The sequence below is a fragment of the Malaclemys terrapin genome, chromosome 13 (genome assembly GCF_027887155.1).
Source record: "Malaclemys terrapin pileata isolate rMalTer1 chromosome 13, rMalTer1.hap1, whole genome shotgun sequence".
NCBI classification, from domain to species: Eukaryota; Metazoa; Chordata; order Testudines; family Emydidae; genus Malaclemys; species Malaclemys terrapin.
The window spans coordinates 37,995,838-38,017,092 of record NC_071517.1 but is presented as its reverse complement, the minus strand read 5'-3'; the positions used below and the strand labels follow the sequence as shown (position 1 = coordinate 38,017,092).

General features: G+C 47.8%; 1 protein-coding gene across 4 annotated transcripts in view; it reads left to right on the top strand.

Moving 5' to 3' along the window:
* Positions 1 to 13,796, top strand: part of LOC128847240 (butyrophilin subfamily 1 member A1-like) — an 83,622-nt gene extending 69,826 nt beyond the window's left edge. For all 4 annotated transcript variants that reach the window (XM_054046618.1, XM_054046620.1, XM_054046621.1 and 1 more), the window contains 4 exons: positions 3,167 to 3,271; positions 4,714 to 4,734; positions 6,212 to 6,238; positions 9,811 to 13,796. In XM_054046618.1, the coding sequence (XP_053902593.1) occupies positions 3,167 to 3,271; positions 4,714 to 4,734; positions 6,212 to 6,238; positions 9,811 to 10,334 (677 nt within the window). In that variant the 3' untranslated portion in view covers positions 10,335 to 13,796. The remainder of the gene's footprint in view (positions 1 to 3,166; positions 3,272 to 4,713; positions 4,735 to 6,211; positions 6,239 to 9,810) is intronic.
* Positions 13,797 to 21,255: the final 7,459 nt, after the last annotated feature.

The following is a 21,255-nucleotide window of genomic DNA, read 5'->3' as shown; positions in this document are numbered from 1 at the left end:
GCCCAGAAGGGGATAAGTTACAAAAATTTCGGGCGGAAATGTACAAACAGGGCCTTCAGCTACAGGACATGCTAAATCAGTTGTCCCATTTGGCCGGTGAGAGCGATCCCCCGCAGTCCCACACATTGCGAGCCCTGAACCAGCCCGGCTTTCCTGTCACCAATAATGTTTGTACCCCAAAGTTCCGGGCGGAGTTCCCGGGGCAGGGTGAGCAGTTGCAGAATAGGTTAAAAAGAATGGCGGAGCCAGGCTTATCTAACTTTGAAAGGACATATAGGAAAAAACCACCGGATAAGATCCCTCCGGCGGATGATGTAGCTACCCCCTGGCCTCGTTGTGGTTTGTGGGGCTGCGCGATTGGGTGCACTGGACGGAATAACGTGTCCACACACCGGCCACTGGATGTCGCCAACCCGTTTGCTCCAAAGCCTCCGGCATACTCATCCGATGTTTCCACCCTGCGACATGCTTCGGACAATATCCCGGGCTGCTCGGGCCCCCTGGACCCCGTAAGGCGTTGGCACGGACTTATTAGGAAAGACCATATAGAGGGGGAATTTGCGCCCAAGGCTTATCCAGTAGTAACACCGAATCCACAAAACCCCGCGGCACCGAACTTGCACTTGTTGTTTGCTACAACCTAGACACCTAATAATGCTGTGCTTCTATTTGTTCAAACTCCTTATTATAGAAGCAGGGGTCTTTGTCCTTATTTAAGAAAAAGGGGGGAGGTGTGGGGATGTATTATCCCTACACCAACCTAATGGAAAGTTCCATGAGGTAAGGGTCACGATGGGACACTTGCCAGGTAAACAAATCATGGCCTTATGTAAGGTCCCCTGGTGGTCTAGTATTATATAAGATGAGGTAAACAAATCATGGCCTTATGTAAGGAACGGTTGAACCAATCGGTGTGGGGCTATACATGTGATAAACACATGATTCTCCTTCTTGTCCAATCCGTAGATGTGTGATTATAGCCTAATTGTGTTATGCAATGTTGAGAAAAACTATAAAAGAAAGCTTGCAATAAACAGAATTCGGATTCAGCTTGCAACCACATTGGTCGTGTGCTTTATCTGCTCCGCATGGAACCCCACAGAACCTTGCACATTGTCAGTATCTCAGTGATCCACTAATGTGGGATTCTGTCATATGCTTTTTGGTAGACTAGTGTAGCCCATAAGAGCTGGTTTGCCTCCATTATATTCCGCTGTAATGCAAATAAACCTACAGGCCTGGATCCTGTAAGTCAGTAGCTTAAGCAAGTTAGCATAAGTACAGTCAAATATAGTAGGCCTGAGATCTTTGGCGTAGCTAAATGGCCAGTTACCCATAGATTCTGGGGAACTAGGAATAGCTCCCTCAATAGCAGGAGTTAAAATCTAATAGTAAACAGCAGCTGCAGGAACAAGGAAGTGATCACTGCAAACTCACCTGAGTAGGAAGTGATGGGTATGATAATGAGATAAATGGCAATATGTATGAATATGCTGACCTACAGGGTAAGTGCACCCCGATATTATGAGGGTGAGGAAGTTAGATTTGGGCATGGAAGGCTGAGCATTAGCATGAATAATCATGATGGTTCTCCGGCCCTGTAATAGGGCTAACCACCATGTGCAGGCTGTTAGCTTTCCACCATTGGGCCTTTCAGCTCTATAGTTATCTACTATCAACCTTGGGCATTGAGGAACCTGGACCATCGGACTCATTCAGCATGCCAGAGACGGGGCTGGTCCTTTGTCGCTTACCACCAGGTCCTCAAGGAAGGGTGTGGGTAGGCAAATCTAAGAGCTCATGCAAAGAATGATACCACAGATATCCCCAATGCCATGTTATTGATGATTATTTATGTGGCTTGGAACTTTTCTGGCTTTCTTACTGATTTTAATAAAAATCTCTAAGCCTTTGCTTTGCCCACAGTGTGAGAGTCCTCACCCTACAACTCGAGGACCCCTACAAGATATTGAATTTGTTAGTTTGAGTTTAGTGTAGCCGGATTCTGGGACAAGAACCCTCTTACCCTCAGTCTATTAATCAGATCAATTGGCAACCAATACAAGTATTATTAACAATTAAAAAGATTAGGCAACACTAATCATACCTTTCTAGCTTTTTCTTCTTTCTGTTTTGCATCCTTTGTGACCCTTCTGTTCAACCTCAGGTGGTTTTGCATCCCTTTCATCTTTTACTGTGCAGTTTTCTTGCTCGGGATGCAGCATTCCACTGCAAATTAGCACTATCCAAATCTTCTTTGTCAGAAGTGCCATTATACAAGTTTCCACACAGTTGGTAAACACATGATCAGCCTGTAACTCTGAGGAGCACTGCTTCTTTCTTTCTTTTCTCTCTGTCACCATCCATCTTGGGCACCTGTTCTTCAAACATTTGTTAACTTTTTCCAGTAGGCAGTCATAGAGAGTGGTTTGTCATTTCATCCACAATCCATGCATCCCATTTAATCCTCATGCTTTCTAATTTTTCATTCCTCTCAGTGTCTCATCTATTTCTTTCTTTGATATTTCTGTATATTCCTCAATCGTGTTTTTTTTCTCACATTTTCCAACTGTTTATGTTACACTGTTATAATTCTCTTATGTTGTTAGTAGTAGTAATTTGAGTACATTACCATTTAAGAACTCTAAAGTTCTGGGGAAAAAATAGAAGCCAAGAAATTCATAGTTAAGATTAAATTACAAGAAACCTACATCTTTGGAAAAGTGGAAATTTGCAGGTAAGATAGTAAAAAAATTTTAACTCTAATTTTTATATAAAGGTAGTATAGACTCAAACCATTGATATGTGTCTGGATTCTTCACTTTAGCAAAGTTTTCTGTGTGGGTAATTTTTATCTTATGGGTTGTCTGTCAAAAACTGTTCCCTTCAACTATAATTCATTATTATATGTGATACCACAGCATTGAACAATACCTCAGCAGTGAATCAAGCCAAGCCAACTTACTCACTGATACCGTATATCACTGTTAAAAATGGTTCTAACCAAGATCATTTTAAGTCAGTTTCTGATCACTTTCATAGTGTAAACAGGCCTCTGATTCCTCGTCTCACCCAAATTCTGCTGTAGATGTATATGTTTGTAATAAAAACCATTTGACCTTTGTCCTTGCTTCCAAAGTAATGCCAGTTCAATTTTTTTTTCCAGAACTTTTTTTCCCGACGAAATCTCCCTGGATCGCCATTCTGTGCACGATCCTGGTTATTCAGGTTTTTTTTATTGGCCTCTTAATTTATCTCTTGAAAACAAAAGGTAATACATTAAATAAGGAAGTAAACTATAAAGAGATGTTCTCTTAATAAATAAATAAAAATGTTTTAATGTTCTACAGTGATGGTGATGACTCCCTAGTTAAGGTTGTTACTTTATTTTCAAATTATTGCAAAGTCTGGTTTTGTTCACCTCTCTACAATCCCAAAACGGTGATATCAGCACAAAAAAATTATAGCCCTAAAGCTGTGGGTGATTATTGTTCTGCAAAATTGGAAGTGATTTGAACAAAGGGTTCCAATTTACAGCATCCTAAATATGGGAATGTTCATCCAAGCTCCATTTTTTTTCTTTTTACCTTTTCTTAAGAACAAAATAAAGGAGAAACTTAAAATTTAGTGTATTGGACTTTGCAGCTGAGATCTAGTGTGCAGAACCAAAATACAGTTGTATAAAGTAGAAATATGCAACACGGATAAGGCCCAAATTGTCACATGTCATCACTGATTTGAATTGCCTCAATTTTTCTGTAATGAATCCAAGGGTATGTCTTGACTTCAGAATTAGCCCTGGCTTTCACTCAGCTGTTGCTCCTAGCCCCATCTTCCATTCACACACACAGCCCTCTGGCCTGAGTTCAGTGGTCCTTTCCACCCAGGCTAGCTCACACAGCTGGGGCTGTGCTTTCACTCAGGCTGGTATTCCAGTGAGGGCTCAGGCTAAATCACTAGAATTCTGATGGTCCTCCAGTTCCTTCCCACAATTCCCCCGGGTGCCCAGAAGGACAGACAAGTTCTCCCAAAAATCACTGGAAAAGAATCGTAGAATGACTCAGCTTAGCATAGCCCAAAGAACCCTGGGATATGTCCCCAGAAACCCTAGTATTGCACAAGGGTGAGTGTGACAGTAGTGAAGACCCAGTAACTTTCTGAGTATGTGTTTGCAGAGCAGCCACAGACCTGGCCTAGGTTAACCTAGATGCTCAGACCCAAGTGCCAATCATTCAAGTTAACTCTGCAATGAACACACGCTCTGAGACTCCTAGAGCCTGATTTTAAGATCTGAGGAATCCCAATTCCAGCTGGAGTCAAAGGTTACTGTAGATGCTGAGCTCTTCTGAAAATCAGGCACAGGGTGGGTCATGCTGGGCAAGTTAAAACTCAGGAACCCAAACAATGACCATTTTCACTGTGCACCGGTTTTGTGGGTCCTGGAGCCAAGAGATCTGGGACCCCATTCTGGGTCTGCCCCACCTTTTGCACATGCCTATTTGCATTCAGAGCAGAGTCACTTTATCTTGCATGTAGTGGACGCACAGGCACCTTGTTTGGCCACTCTGCCAGCGTACCCCAGTGCAGTCCCTGGAGGAGGTTTGAAGAGTCATGGGTAAATTTTGACCATAAAGGGCATAGTCTTTTTACTGTGTATCCCTGGGGAAAAGAAATGTAATAATAATAGTGTATTTATTTCTGCTTATTTTTTAGAGAAGAAGGCTGCAGAACGTAGTAAGTGTTATTCCCTCACCTTTCACAGTCTTTTGCACACAGTTGTATTGGGGGGTGGGGGGGGCAGGGGTTGTTTGTTTGTTTTGGGTTTTTTTTTATTTCATTTGGTTTTTAATTTAATTTTTAAAAGGTGTTGTGGGGTGGGTTAATATTAAATATGTGGAATTTCACTTTGAAAGGAAACTTTAAAAAAAAAAAAAGTTGTGTGAGACTAAAACCAGGAAGGTTGAATAGAAATGACCCCTCAGCCTTAATCTTGGTACTGACAATTTAATGTAATAAAGGCATGAGATTTAACATATACAATGAAGGGAAAATCTAAGGGCCTGATTCAGGAAAGTTTTATGCAAGTATTTAAGTGTCTCCCTTTTTAGGGCAGCCCTTAAGCACATGCTTAACTTTAGGCATGGTTTTTTTTCTCCCATTGAAGGCAATTGGCACGTAAGTGCATGTCAAAATTTTGCACATGCCTAAACCTTTACTTTGTAGTAAGAACATCAGACACTGAAGATGGAAAGTTTATATTTCTATAAATCAAAGATAAAATAAATGCTTAAAGCATGTTATCAAAATATTATTAGTAGTAACTTTATTTCCTGTTGTTATTTCAAATCTTTGGAAATAATGATAATGGGTTCAGACCTTCTCCAAGTGGGTTGGATACAAAGTCAGGGTCTTTCCCTTCTCTCTCGTGAGATTTGGAATTGGATCCATCGGTAACAATTGAGGATTTGTCATGGACATCAGTGAGTGAAGCATTAGACCTTTAATAAAAGGGGTTATTTGTTTTATTAACTTTAGTGTATCTTTAAAACAATCTCCCGGTTAAGTATGATGATGATATAGAAATAAATATTAGTTATTGGAAATTTCTGTAAACTCGCTATTAAATGTGTAACCTTTGAAAGAGAATTGCTCATGTACTGTATATGTATTTCTGACATTATTTCATGGTAACTTTTTACTAGAACTTATCACTAGAGATGTTTGGAAGATGTGCTGGACATTTTGCTCTTTGAAAATTAGTTTCCCCCCAAAAGTCAAAATATTAAAAAAAAATAATAATGGAACCAGAAAGTTCTAAAAAATGAAAAATATCATTTCAAATGGACATTTAGGCACAAAGTAAGGTTTTGTTTGTTTAAATGGGAAAATTAACTGAAAACTGATATTTTAATTTGAAATGAAACACAAATTGTCTCATTTCTAAATGTTGATTTACATTTATTTTTTTGAAATTTCTCCACAGAAAAAGAGGTTTCCCTCCCCCCCGCCCATAGAATCATCATTTTTCCTCCTAAAATTACCATTTCAATTAAATATTTTTTGCAGGAAAAGTTTTCAAACACATTTTTGACCAGATTTACTTATAAGTGTTTCCCCCTTTCCACTCCCCACATTTAATTCTGTATAATATTGCTGCCTGCTAATTCAGTGTTTGTTCAGAGGAGTTCTCATTTCTTCTTCTTGATTGCAGGGTGGAGAGATTGCCTTACAGAAGCAGGTAATAAATGTTCATATTTTATCAAAGCCCAAAGCCCATCCCCCCAAGGGTTCCTAATATTCTGTTCGCCTTTTTGACTGCCGCTGCACACTGAGCAGAAGTTTTCAGAGGAGGGTTGACCATTTTGGTTGGACGTATTCCTGGAGATTTCATCACATGACATAATCTTTAAAGATGAAACTTTAATTCCTGGAGACTCCAGGAAAATCCTGGAGGGTTAGCAACCCTATGTCAGAGAACTATCCACAATGACTCCAAGATCTCTTTCTTGAGTAGCAACAGCTAATTTAGACCCCAACCTTCTGTTGGGATTACGTTTTCCAGTGTGCAGTACTTTGCATCTATCAGCATTGAATTTCATCAGCCATTTTGTTGCAGGCAGTTTCCTGGCTCAGAAATCCCTTGGTCTGTCACACCAGCAAGCTGTGTGCCCAGGGAGTTCTGGCCCAGAATCACAAGCCCAGACTGAGGCACCTAACTCCCAGATCCACAAAACCCCTGCCTGAATGGAGATGTCAGAACTCAGGGACTTTCTCTGCAAAAATATAGGCACCAAGGGCCTACGTTTCTGCCTCTGGGCAGGCACATCGCTGTCTCCCACTAGGCACCCAGGTGCCTATCTCCCACCTAAGTCCCTGTGCGAGCCAGGAGCCAGGGACGACAGCCTATGTGGCTTATCTAGTGGCTCAGAGGCCACCTAACTCTGTGTAGAACAGCTGAGGGAAAAGGCACCTTGTAACTTTCAGCCAGTGCTTAGGGTACTCACCCAGGATGTGGAAAACCTCCAGTCCAAGTCTCTCTCCACCTGTGAGAAGAAAGGGACTTTAAAAGGGGGCTGGGACGGGGACACATGCCAGGGGCTTCGCTTAGACCTCCTCCCCCCAGCCCAGGGCAGACGGAGGGTCCAGGGCTCCCCACAGTGGCTCAAGCTCCATGGGGAGTTCTTATCACGGCCCAGCTCAGGTGGCATGGGGGAGGGACTTTGGGGGAAGAGGAGGGGCAGAGGGTGGGGGCCACGGAAGCAGGTGGGGCCACAGGGAGGACAGGAGGAGGGGGGAGAGCAGAGGAGGAGCAGGGAGTGGGGGGCCACAGAGAGGGGTGGGGCCACAGAGAGGGGTGGGGCTACAGGGACAAGAGGAGGAACAAGGTGCAAGGCCTTGGGGGGGGGGAGGGAGGGAAGAGGTGGAGCAGGGGGCAAGGCCATGGAGCGGGATGGGGCCATACGGGGAAGAGGAGGGGCCACATAAAGGGGCGGGGCCTGATCTCTCCCCCCCCCCCCCCCCCCCAAGGTTCCGGCACTGTTGGCCAGAGCGCTTACCTGAGAGATGGGAGATCCCTGTTTTAATCCCTTCTCTTGAGCAGGCAGAGTTAGGGGTCACCTGTAGCCCAGGTGAGCACCCTAATCACTGGACTAAAGGTTATAAGGGAATGTGCATTTTTCCTCACTCCCACTGTTTTGTGTGGAACTAGTCAGCCTCTGAGCACATTTACCAGCTCAGGCCCTCCAGGCACGACAGGCATTCAGGTGTCTATATTCCCCAGGTTCATGGATCACAAGCAGAGACCGGCACCTCCGTGCTGTCCAGACTTGGGCCTAGTCTTCACTTACCGGCTGGTCCGGCGGCACGCCATCGATGTTCTGGGATCGATTTATCGCGTCTGGTTAAGACGCGATAAATCGATCCCGGAAGTGCTCACAGTCGGCGCCGGTACTCCAGCTCGCCGAGAGGAGTACGCGGCATCGACGGGGGGAGACTTCCGGCCGCGTCTGGACCGCGGTAAGTTCGGACTAAGGTACTTCGAATTCAGCTACGTTATTAACGTAGCTGAATTTGCGTACCTTAGTCCGAAGTCCGGACTAAGTGTGGACCAGCCCTTAGGCATTATCTCCATGAATGGGACGGGGCTTAGCACACACCCCTCCCACCAGTTAGTTTAGGCAGCTCCCTGTCTAGCATGCCGGCTTTTGTGAATCCCCTCCTCAAAGTGCATCTACACTGCACAGTATTCTTGTGGCCGTGCGCAGAGAGCATACGCTACACACACCCCTAGCACGGGTATAAATAGCAGTTGTAGATGGTGAGGCTCGGCTTAGGGAAGTGAAAACACCCATGTGCCCTGTGGGTATGTACCCTACATGGCTCTCTACAGGCCCAAGCAAAACCTTCCCCAGAATGTGCCGCTGCCTCCCCACTGCCAGAGCCTTTCACCTCTGTAGGGAGCTGCTGGAGCCTTTCCCCGCCACAAGGGAAGACTCAAGCAGTGGGGAAAGGCTGTGGTGTGGGAGGCAGTGGGAAAAGTCTCCGACAGTGCTCCACTGCCAGAGCCTTTCCCCCTTGCCCCCACCTGGCCAGAGCCTTTCACTGAAACGTGTAACTACACACCACGGTGTGGATACAGCCTGCTTTTCACTGCAGCGTGTGGGTACACGGACCCTGCACCCTACTGCCAGTGGTGTGTAATGTCGATGTAGCTTTAGGGGCCTCTCTCTCCCCATTCACATAGGAAGCCTAGGTGCCTCACTCAGGATTTTGGGTTCCCATTGTTTTCACGGTGATTCCTAGGTGCCTAAAAGTTCGGTGTTGTAAAGCTGTGTGTCCCTTAGTGGAATGGGGACTCTGCTTCCTCTCAGGGTCACTCTCACAACTGCGTCTCTGGCTTTCTCCCTGTAAAATATACACACACACACACACACACACACACACACACACACACACACACACACACACACACACACACACACACACACACACACACACACACACACACACACACACACACACACACACACACACACACACACACACACACACACACACACACACACACACACACACACCCCAAACCCAGACTCCTAGCCCCTGCATCTGCAACAAAGGAAACCCCTCAGACCATGAAACTTAGCCCTGTCCTGCATTTGTGGCCTTCCTTGTTTCCAGATGCCTTTACTACGTAAAGGGGCTTGATTGCGCCTCCCATGGATGGCAACAGAGTGAGCTCAGCACACCCACTGGCTTTAAGGAGGTCTTTGGTTCTTTTTTCTTCTTAATTCAAGACCGTATACACACCCATTTCAGCATAATCATACTGTTCTTTCCCCTGCTCTTACCTGAGGGGATCCAGCCATGATCCCTGATCTCAGCTTCAGAGAAAGCAGAAGCGTGAACAGTGGCAGATCTCTCCTGGTTGGAAAATGGAAGGGAAAAAAAAGTTTTGCAAAAAATATTTTTAAAATGCTTTCCTTTTGAAGTGTTTAACATTTTTCTTTTTTTAGGATTTTGAGGATTTTTTTTAACGTTTTTTATTTAAAAATGGTCAATTTTTTTTTTTAATTTATCCAAAAATTGTTTTTTGGCAAATGAAAAGTTTGGATAACATTTGTGATCATTTTAAAATATTAATTAAAATCTATTCATCATCCAGCCATCCTTCCTCCCTCAGATATACAATCAAGAGAAAGGAGATAAATTGATTCACTCTCCAGCTGGGGCAGATTCTGTCACTGATACGATCAAAGCCTCCCCCAGGGCTGAGCTCTGTCTCTAACACTCTGATTCGCTTACTCTCTCCAGAGGGGGTGACCCTGGATCCAGACTCCGCAAATCCCAATCTCATCTTGTCGAAGGATCGGAAAAGAGTCAGACTGGAAGGCACAGACCAGGAGCTGCTCGCCAATCAGGAGGGATTTTGTTATTCTCCGTGTGTGCTGGCCTCTGAGGGATTCACCTCTGGGAAACATTATTGGGGGGTGAAAGTTGGGAGCAAAGGAGGCTGGGCTGTGGGGGTGGCCAGAGAGTCTGTGAGGAGGAAGGAAGGAGCAGTGATCCTTAATCCTGAGGAGGGGATCTGGGCTGTAGAGCGACAGTGGTGGGGTAAGTTCTGGGCTCTCACTAGTCCTATGACACTCCTTTCCCTAAGTAGGAAACCTGAGAAGATTCGGGTTTCTCTGGACTATGAAGAGGGGCTGGTGGAATTTTTCGATGCTGATAATGTGAAACCGTTCTACGCTTTCCGCTCGGCCTCTTTCGCTGGCGAGAAAATCTTCCCTTTCTTCCGGGTTGGGGGTGCAGGAGCCCACCTCAGAGTGTATCCATGAGAAAGGGTACATGATTCCACTTGGACTCACTCAAACGTGTTCTCATCAACTTAGGATATCTCTCATCCAGTTTATAAAGATCACTTATAGCTCCTCTTTAACTTCATCCTAATTCCCTGTAAATAAAGTAGACAGGAGAAGAGCAGAAAATACATCCATTATTTCAAAATTTCTTTATTTATTATTTCAGCTTCAATTTTTGGGGGGTAGGGTGGGGTGAGAAAAGGTCCGCTTCCCCATTAGGGTTACAGATGCCTTCTTGACAGTCTGACAAGAGCCTGAGACCTAGTCTACACTGCAGAGTTAGGTTGATGCAAGGTAGCTGACATCGACCTGACTAGGGAACTAAAATAACTGCTCTGCCACAGTGATTTAATAACTCCACTTCCATGAGAGGTGTGGAGTGAAGGTCGATGTAGTTAGATCGATGCAGTGTCAGTGGAGACATACTGAGTGTTACTAGCTTTCAGAAGCCTGCTTACTGTGCCCCCCGGTGACAGTACAATCAATACAAGCGCTCCCAGTGAGGACACGCACCGCTGACACAAGGAGCAAAGTGTAGACATACACAAGCCACGTAATTACTGCAGCAGCTGTATGCCGACGTAAATTAGGCCTACTTAATTTTGTAATGTAGACATGCCCTACGAGGAGTTGTGATCCGTTTCCTTCCATTTGATGTTATGATTCTTGTGATTTATGTATCAATATAAGCTATGATCGTGCTTTTCTGGGTTCACCATTTGATCAAGTTCCCGCAGTCGTCCATTCTCTCTAATTCATAAAAGACCAATGCCCAAAAGCCCCAGCAGTGATGGGACCACATTATGTTGTGCACTGTTCAAACCCAGAAAAAACACCATCTTTCCTCTGAAAGGGTTACGGTAGAGCTGTTTAGAAAATGTTCCTCTCTGCTCTCCTCCCCCCAAAAAAAACTCAGATTAAAATGAAGAACAAATGTTTTGGTTGAATGTTCCATAGACATTTTTGACTTTTCATCCAAAACATGAAACACACAAAAACTGAAAATTTTCAACCACAAATTTTTCAGTTTTCAACCAAAAGTTTGCTCCGGTGGCCTCTATCTGTTTTTTCTTCTCTGTGCCTTCTTTAAGGATGGGTGGAATGTCCCATCTCATTATTTCACTGCCCGAAGCCCCCGCCCTACCTCCGAGCGCCACGCCGCCCGAAGCCCCGCCCCCCAAGCGCCACGCCGCCCGAAGCCCCCGCCCCCCTCCGAGCGCTGCGCCGCCGAATAAAAAAATAAATAAATAAATAAATAGAGTGCCATTCTGCCCCAAGGTGCCACCCCAAGCATGTGTTTGGTCGGCTGGTGCCTAGAGCCGGCCCTGGCAGGACGGGGGTCAGGGCTCTGGGCTGTGGCCGGGGATAAGGAGTTTGGGGTGCAGGAAAGGGTTCGGACTTACCTCCGGCAGCTCCTGCTCAGCGGTGCAGCTGGGGTGCAGAGGCAGGCTTCCCGCCTGTCCTGGCAACGTGGACCACACTGCACCCCGGAAGTGGCCAGCAGCAGGTCTGGCTCCTAAGCGGAGGTACACAAGCGGATCCGCGTGGCTCTCGCCTGCAGGCACCGGCCCCCTCAGCTCCCATTGGCCGCTTCCCACCTAGGAGCCGGATCCACTGCTGGCCACTTCCGGGGCGCAGCGCAGGGTCAGAACAGGTAGGCAATAGCTGCCTTAGCTGGGCAGCAACGCTGATGGGGCTTTTAACATCCCGGTCAGCGGTGCTGCCCAGAGCCACTAGGGTCCTGGGTGCTGAGCAAGGTGACCCAGTGCCTTAAATGCCATGACCCAGTCCTGGGTCTTGACCCAAACTTTGAAAAACACTGGACTAATGTAATCTCTCTGTTTGGTTTGCGTAGCTTTTCCCATCAGCATTTGTTATCAAAAGCCGTTGTGACAACTTATGAACTTTTCCATCCCATTGACACAAATTTGTAGCTCCAAATATTACAACGGGCCCAGGTCCTCCCTGGGATATTCCCCCCTCCCCCCCCCCCCCCATGTCTCCGGCTCACAGTCTGAGCTGGGATCCTGCTCCCGCTCTGGGCTTCTGAGGCTACACCCAGAGGCTGCTCTAGGCAGCTGCTGAAGGTGGCAGATTTTGGGACTGCCCCTGCTTCCTTCCATGGCCTTTGGACATAAGTGGAGCAACCCACCTGGCTCCATGTTGGGGCCCGGCCCCCACAGGCCCTGCTACCCAGGCAAACATGGCTCCTGTAGCTGCAACTTCAACAGCTGAGGAGCTCTTGTGGAAATAAGTGAGGGGATGGAGTGTTATTTGTATTTATTTATGTAAGCAGAGTCAGGATAAGCTCTACCCTGACATCTGGTGGTGAATTATGGCGAGGGTGGAAAAGAACTTCAGGGGCTGATCTTGTTTGCATAGGCACACCCACCTGCCTAGCCTGGGACAACAACAACTGAAAGTGGTTACTTTGGCTGGTGTGGAATCCCCAGTTTCTCTGTTATTGGGACAGGAAGAATAAAGTGTTGTTACCCTGATTCTGTGAATCAAGGCCAGTGGAACTGTTGTATGACAGAGGGAGTCACCAGTAACTAAGTAGCACTCGCTAGACAAGGGGCATGGGTTACAAAACCTAGTGAATTAAGAGAGATTGGGGGATAGGTATATGTACCTGATGGTATGGGCACCTTTTGAGGGCTGGGCGCATCAATTGCACTATTTCCCTTTCCATGTTGAATAGCAGAGTTAAGTTTGCTTTCATTAGGAATTTAGCTAGAAGTTGTTGAACTGAATTCACTTTAGGCCAATGGTGCATCAGCACTGGGGCTCCCATACTACAAGCTAAAATTGCTGAGCTAAGATCACTGAGTGCTGTGTTAAGCAATGCGGGAGCCTGAAGATATATTGCTAAGCAGCTGGCAGAGCCAAGCCGTTTGCGGGATGGTTGGAGCGGCCCATGGAACAGTGAGCGGAGTGGCACAGAGCGGAGCTGAGCCATTTACGGGGGCAGCTGGAGCGGTTCATGGGATGGCTGGTGGAGTGGAGGGGCTGGCAGAGCTGAGCAGTTTGCGGGGACGGCTGGAGGAGCAGCGTGGAGTGGTGTGGCGCAGCTGGTAGCGCGAAGCCATTTGTGGTAAAGGCTGTAGCAGAACTCCACAGAGAGGTGGGGCAGTCAGCCTTGGACCATGTAAGGTGCCCCTTAGCATCCCGTGTGCCCCCCCCCATTTCTGCCCGGGGGGGGGTAAAACTCTGCAGATAAACTTTTGAACTCTGGGGCGGCACTGACCAGGGACAGAGACTTTGGGGTTGTTGGACTTTGGGGTGATTGGACTTAAGACCCTGAGGGGAAAAGGACACTGCCAAACTTACTTGGAGGTGGGTCTTTTGCTCATGGTTTGTATTATGAATCCTGTTTGTGGTGTTTCCCCAACATAATGCCGCATTGTTTCCCTCCTTTATTAAAAGGCTTTTGCTACACTCAGACTCCGTGCTTGCGAGAGGGGAAGTATTGCCTCCCAGAGGAGCCCGGGGGGGTGGTATGTAATTGTCCCAGGTCACTGGGTGGGGGCTCGAGCCGGTTTTGTATTGCGTTATTGAAACGGAACCCCTAGATACTGAACCCGGCCCTTGTTGCTGCCAACTCAGAGGGGCAGAAGGGTTACATTTATTTACAGAGTATACACCAGGCCTGTTTCCTTGAATCTCTCATCATATTAACATGCAGCACCTCACCCTATCAGTGTTTTGGCCCCGGGGGAATGCAATCCCCCTGGTCCTGCCTGCTTCTTCCAGGCCTTAGCCCCCTTTAGTCCTTAGCTAGAGCGGGTCAGAGTCTCACCCCAACCCCAGGAGCTGTACCACTGCCTAGAGCCTCGCTCCATTCAGCAAGCTCCAATCTGTGTCAGGGAGGGGAATGTCCAACTGTTGCTCCAGGCTACGGCCCAGCAGGAAATCTAGGGGCGGCTCTTCTTCCCAGAAGGGAGCATGGCTTCTGCCAAGCCAAGAGTCTGCAGGAGGAAACTCGTTGTCTCCGCCATCTGGAGTGTTTTAAAGCCCCGCGGTCTATAGACTGCTGACAGTTTCTGCTGAGCCTGCAGCACCCCAAAGGGGCTATTCTGCTCAATAGCCTATCCTGCTGGGTCCCACGTGCGAGACAGGGCAGGGGAACAGCAAGCCTGAGGCTTAGGAATGAGGTCAGTACCCGGGTACCTAGACTGAGGTAGCTGTGCACATGCCCAGTAGATCTTTTAGCACCTGGAGGACTTAACAGAAGAAATCTAAGCACAGAGGGACTCTAGACACCTACTGAGTTAGGCAGCAGCTGAGCAGGGGTTTTGAGAATGAGTGACACCTAAATGTTGGATTCCAGTACCTAATATGGCATTTATGCACCAAGCCCTTTTGTGAATCTAGCCCTAGGTGCCTAAACCTGCTTTGAAAACCCCACAAGGCCCCCCCCCCATCGGCATCCTCAGGTGCCTAATACCTTTAAAAACTCCAGCCCTAAGTTGTTTTTTGAAAAACTTACCTGAAAGTCTAATGTGCTTTTGTGATGTTAATAGTATAATATAATATCTCTGTAGCAGGGTGGACACCTGCTCCTGCCTGGAAGGGCCTGAGATAGCCCAGGGAGAAGGCAGCATGAAGGCTGAGCTGATTGGGGGAAGTGGCTGCAGCTGGGGCCACGCCCCAAACAGACTCAGCTGGCCCTATAAAGGCAGGGAGCCAGGAGCTCATGCCCAGTCTCTCTCTGGGCTTAGAGAGAGAAGGGCCTGGCTGCAGGGAGCTAGACATAGGGTACCTGAGTGGAGCAGGGCTGGGGAAAGGCTGAGGAGCTGGGGAGCTCCAGCCTGGATAGCCCCAGGCTGCAGCCTAGGGGAAGGCTAAGGGGTACTGGGGTTGCAGAGGGCAGCTGAGGGCTAGGCCAAGGCAGCAGGTCCAAACCCAGCCTTGCTGATGATGAGTGGCCTATACTGCAGTCTGCCCCAGAGAGTGGGGGCTAGATGGTGACTGGCAGTGGCCTTATCCTGAGGTGGGGTTAGTGGGTGGGGGTTCCCTTGGGAGTGGTGACCCAGTGTGTGTGGGTACTGCTAGGGGGCAGCACCCAGAGCAAGGGACACTGGGGTCCTGGGAGGGACATGGGAGCCAGCAGAGGACAAGGCATATCACTGGCCTGCAGAGGGCACTCCGGAGGCTGGATTGAGCTGATTCCCCAGGTGACCAGCAGGAGGCGCTGCAAGGGTGAGTCCCACACCCTTACAATCTCATTGAAAGGTGACAGGGCCAGAAAGAGTTAATTAACTCAGACTGACCTGACCCATGGGTGAACCTTAAGGACTGATTAGGAAGATATATAAATGAATAGAGCTTTGAAATGCAAGTCTGCATTGTTAGAGGTAGAAGGATAGGTGTTTGCTCAGGTCTTGTGATGTAAGCAAATGAGTCTTGTCTATTGCTATAACTTTAATTCAAAGATCAAAAAAAGGAATATTAACATTTATGATGATACTTGAGTGAAATAGTATTATTGTCTATATGTCTCTTTGAAGATTGTGGTAACCTATATCTGAACTGTTTAATGGATAAATTAACCTGTGCTAGGAGAATTAAGCCTATTGTTTTCTCAGGCCGAAAGGCTGCTGGAAATGTATAAGAACCCTGGTACACAATCCTACTTCATCTCAGATCTGCTTTGGGTTTCAAGAGGGGGAAACCTTAAGCCACAAGGATTGAGATCCCCAGTCATTGACTGAAGCCACCCTGAATATGGACGTTAGACTATAACCTCTGGACTATTTCTAAAAGGACTTTTGGCAACTACAAGCTCACCTCTGCTATGTATCTGAACCTCAAGAATTGAATTCAAGTCTGTATGTATATTGATCTTTTAACCGACATTCTCTTTTCTTTTTTTAATAAATTTTAACTTTGTTAATAAAAATTGGCTATAAGCCTATATTTTGGGTAAGATCTAAGTTGTAATTGAACCTGGGTGTGTGGCTGATCCTTTAGGATTGGAAGAACCTTTTTCTTTTATATGATAAGATTTTCAGTAATCATCATCATATCTGACAGGTGTGTCTGGATGGAGGCCTGAGGCTGGGTACTTTAAGGGAACTGTGAAGTTTGGACTTCGGAGTAACCAGTGAGGTACTATAGAAGCTGTTTTGTGCTGGCTTGGTAAATCTAATTATTGGAATAACCACCAGCTTTGGGGGTTTGTCTGCCCCATTTTGTTTGCAGTTCACCCTAATTGAGTGACCTCAGCTGGCTCCCACGGGCAGCACTGTCACAGCTTTAAAAATCAGTTCAGTATAATCGGGACCTCAAAACACTAACCTCCCTTAATCATAATTAGAGCCCTACTAAATTCAAGGCCATAAACATATGACGAACCATGAAATCTGGTCTTCCGCTGTGAAATCTGGTCCTGGGGGGAGACCAGCATTTCTCAAATCGGGGGTCCTAACAGGAGGTCATGGTACCATCCTTACTTCTGCGCTGCTGCCTTCACAGCTGGGAGGCCACTGACTGAGGGCTCAGCTCTGCAGGCAGCAGCACCAAAGTATGAGTGACAATACCCTGCCACGCTCCCCTTACTTCTGTGCTGCTGCTGACAGCAGCTCTGCCTTCAGCGCTGGGCTCCTGGCCAGCAGCCGCCACTTTGCAGCTGCTCCGCTCTGGAGGCAGCGCCGCCATCAGCAGCAGCACAGAAGGGTAGCAATACTGCAACACCCCCTACAATAACTTTGTGACACCCCTCCCCCCCCCCACACACACAACTCCTTTTGGGGTGAGGATGCCTACAATGCAGACTTGCATTTCAAAGCTCTATTCATTTATATATCTTCCTAATCAGTCCTTAAGGTTCACCCATGGGTCAGGTCAGTCTGAGCCTATTTTCTTCCGACCTGGCTAAACTGGCTTCTCTCTTCGCCTCCTGATTTGGTTCTATTCGTTACAAAAGTTTTAGCAACATCATATTAAAAGAAAGGAAAAAAAAAATCCCACCCACAAATGATCTAGACTAGTCTAGAAAACGCCCAGAAGCAATTTTACTAATAGATGGAAACAGGGCTGTAAGTTCAGAAAGCTCAAACTGTGCTTTGAGGTTCATTTGAATTTCCCGTGCAGATCTGTGACACTTTCATCTCAGCCCTCAGGAGTCTGATTTAGAATCAGGGAAATCAGAGTGTGATTCCTAAGCATGGAGAGCCAAGGACCCAGTGGCAAGTGACACCGCGGGAGGTGGAGGAGTAGAATAGGGAGAGGATAAAACTCTCCAAGGCTTAGAGAGGGGCTGCTGTATCCGGTGGAGCGTGACAGTGGCGGAGGAAGGAGGGAATCCCTCGGACTCACCCCATCACTCTCAAATAACATCGAAGCTAAAACACCACCTTTTACTGTCCCTGAATTACATTCTGGCTAATAAAGGGATAAAATGTACAAACAATAAATGCTTGTCAACATAACCTGGAGCAATATGACACTATTTGGGAATGAAAAAATGTACACCCCCCCGAGGGGGAACTCACTGCCTCTAACAATAATTCTCATAATGGTGGGGAGCAGGGTGGGGAATCTGTGACATTACCCAGGGTACAATCTGGACCATTGAACAGCTGTGTCACCTCAATTCTCCAACCTGGGGTGCCTTTTACAGTTTCACAGGGAGAACAGCCACTCCTGGTCTGTCCACAAACAGTCTCCAGCATATAAATCACTCCCAGTTATACTGCATGAACACTATAGTCAGCCACTCCTGAATCAAGAACATAAGAACAGCCATACTAGGTCAAACAAAAAGTCCAACAGAGTCCTGTCTTCTGACAGTGGCCAATGCCAGGTGCCCCAGAGAGAATGAACACAACAGGGTAATCATCAAATGATCCATCTAAAATTACACTGCAGAGCAACACCAGCAAATTCCCAGTCTCAGACTTTCCCCAGGAATGCACCTCTTGTACTGCCCAGCCTCTCTCCTGGACAATACAAGCTGATAGAAAGTCCATCATTTTATTAATAGAAAATAATATACACAAATCCTTTTATCTCAAAGGGCGTTTCCCCAAACACTTCAATCCAAACGCACTGGTTTAAATATTAAAACATAGTTTATTAATTACAGAAAGATTTTAAATCTAATTTTTTTAAGTAATGAGGCTTAACAGTCAGAATTGGCTACAAGAAAATAAAAGAAGTAAAACACAACTAATACCTAACTTAATGAGCTAAGTGAATTCAAAACAAAAGACTCTCTCACCACATTGTTCAGCAGTTTCACTGGCTGAATCTCTTTCAGACAGGATCCCTCCCTTGGGTCCAAAACTGTTTCTTTGTTCGTCAGGTGTTGTGGCTGCCGTGGGCAGAGAGAAAGGGAGGAATATTTGGGGACATCTGGTCCTCTTTCTTATAGTTCTTTCTCCTTTGATCTGGCTGAGGTTCAGGAGACAGAAAGTCTGTGTGGATGGGAATGTCAGGTTGTTTCTTTGTGAAAATGTAGATTTCTTGGTCACACCCTCGTTCCTGCCAAACAATGGCCCTTAACCATTTGATTTTGTTGACACCTGGCTGAGGCATCAACTTTTATCTCTGAGGAACTAGTTTGTGGCTGCCCTTAGTAGAATCTTAAAACTTTACATACCATATTGCCACACATATTTTAACAAGACAATAATGATCAGCATATTATCGGTTTTCAAATGATACCTCACATGGCAGGATTTGTAAACAATTTATCATAGTCTTGTAAAAGGGGTGAACATAGGGGTACAGACTGCCACCAGATCAGAATAATTTCAATGGTCATGGTCAGTCTGGCCTAGGCAATCTGGTCGAGTTTCAGAGCTGTGCTAGTTAATCCCTAACATAGACAGACCCTCAGACACTGATGCTGCTGTAGCAGAGGTGGGAAATCCAGGTTTCCAACAAAAGGCCCGGTGGGAATCAGTCTCTCCTAATGGTGCTGTCTGAATGCAGAGGGGGCAGGGAGAAGGGGCAGAGGGGGTGAGTGATGAGAGGCAGCACCTCTCTGCCCCTGTGCTCCCCCTCGCCTCTTATCCCATGATCCCCAAACACTTGATAGCCCCAGCACCCAACTCCCCCTGCTTCCCAGCTCCACCAGCCCCAGCCATTCAATCCCCAGTCCCCTCCCCATAACCCATCAGCCTGGTCCCCTAACGGTTGATCCCCCAGAGCCCAGTGCCCTGGGGAATTTGGGGAGGGGAGGAGTTACTGGGCCCTAGGGACACTCGCCCTGCAGGGAACAGCCCCAGGTCAGTGGGGGAGCCCAGCCCACGGGCTGGTGGACGGTGGGGGATGGGGACAGGTGTGTAGAGTGAAGGTGGGGCCTGGCCCAAGGGTCCTTCTCCTCATCTCCATGGCAGGGGGATCCCGGCTGGGAGGGGAAGGGAGAGGGAGCGTCTGGAGGAGTTTCTCTCTCTCTCTCTCCCTTTCCCCACCCCGTGGCCCATCAGCTCAGCAGCCAGGGCTGCAGCAGGGGGGAGGGGCTGATCGGGGCTTCTCCTCCTCTGCCTGGGGTTTGCTGAGACCAGGCAGAGCCAGAGGGTCACTGACCAGCTGATGCTCGGCTGCTGCTGGATCCTCACCCCATCGATGGGCAGCTGGATCCTTGGGAGCCAAATGCCCCTGATGTGTGTGGGAACGAGGAAATGGGTTGGTCACCAGTAGTGAGCTGAAGACGGTTCACACCAGTTCACGCAAACTGGTTGTTAAATTTAGAAGCCAGTTTAGAACCGGTTGTTAAAGGGGTGGGCAAACTGTGTGGCCCACGGGACCGTCCTGTCCGACCCACCTGAGCTCCCAGCTGGGGAGGCTCCCCCGGCCCCTCCGCCACCTTCCCCCCCCTCGCAGAGCCTCGGCAGTGTGTCTCCTGCCACTTTGAGCGGCATGGTAAGGGGGTGAGGCTGCGAGCTCCAGCGGGCCGTGCAGCATCCATACACGCTGCCCTGAGCCGCATGGTAAGGAGGCCAGGCTGGGGCTGGGAGGAGGGGTTGGATAAGGGACAGGGAGAAGTTGGAGGGGGCGGAGGCTCTGGGGGGGGCGGTCAGGGGACGGGGAACTGGGGCGGTTGGGTAGGCGGGAGTTCCGGGGGTCTGTCAGGGTGGTGGTGGACGGGGTCGGGGCAGTCAGGGGACAGGGAGTGGGGCAAGTTGGGTAGGGACTGGGGTCCTGGGGGGCAGTTAGGGGTGGGGGGTCTCAGAAGGGGGTGGTCAGGGGACAAGGAGCAGGGGGGGGTTGATGGGTTGCGGGTTCTGAGGGGGGCAGTCGTGGGCAAGACTTGGGTTGGGGTCGGATAGACAGGGGGGGACAGGCACGTGGGGCTTGTATTCACCGGGCGGTTCCCTAACAGGTCAGCGGCAGCGCTTCGGCAGCAAGTCCTTCACTTGTTCCAGCAGTGAAGGACCCCCTGCCCAAGTGCCGCCAAAAACCTGGAGCGAGTGAAGACCCTCCCCACCCCCGCTGCCAAAGTGCCACTGAGGACCTGGTAGGGAATGGGTTATTAGGATTTTGGGAGCTCATCATTGTTTGTGACCATGGATGGCCCCAGTCAGGGAACTCAGAGAATTTCCCTGCTGTGTGGAGGAGTCTCTGATGTCAAACATGGTGTTAGCTCCACTTGGAGCATTTTCCATACTAAGAACATCTCAGAGGTTTCTTCCCTGTGCAGATTTGCGGGTGTCTGATACTCCGGGAGCATCAAATGAAGCTTCCCCCACATTCAAGGTCTCTCTGTTGTGTGGGTCACTGAAGTGTGAAATCAAATTGAATCTTTTCCTGCAGTCAAGCTATTCCTAGGGCCACTCACCCATGTGGCTTCTCCGATGCTCAGTGAGGTTTGAGTTCTTACTGAAAAAGCACTGAGGTTACCTCTCCGGGGGAGGGAACTCCAATCACTTGGAAAAGGCAGCTGTTA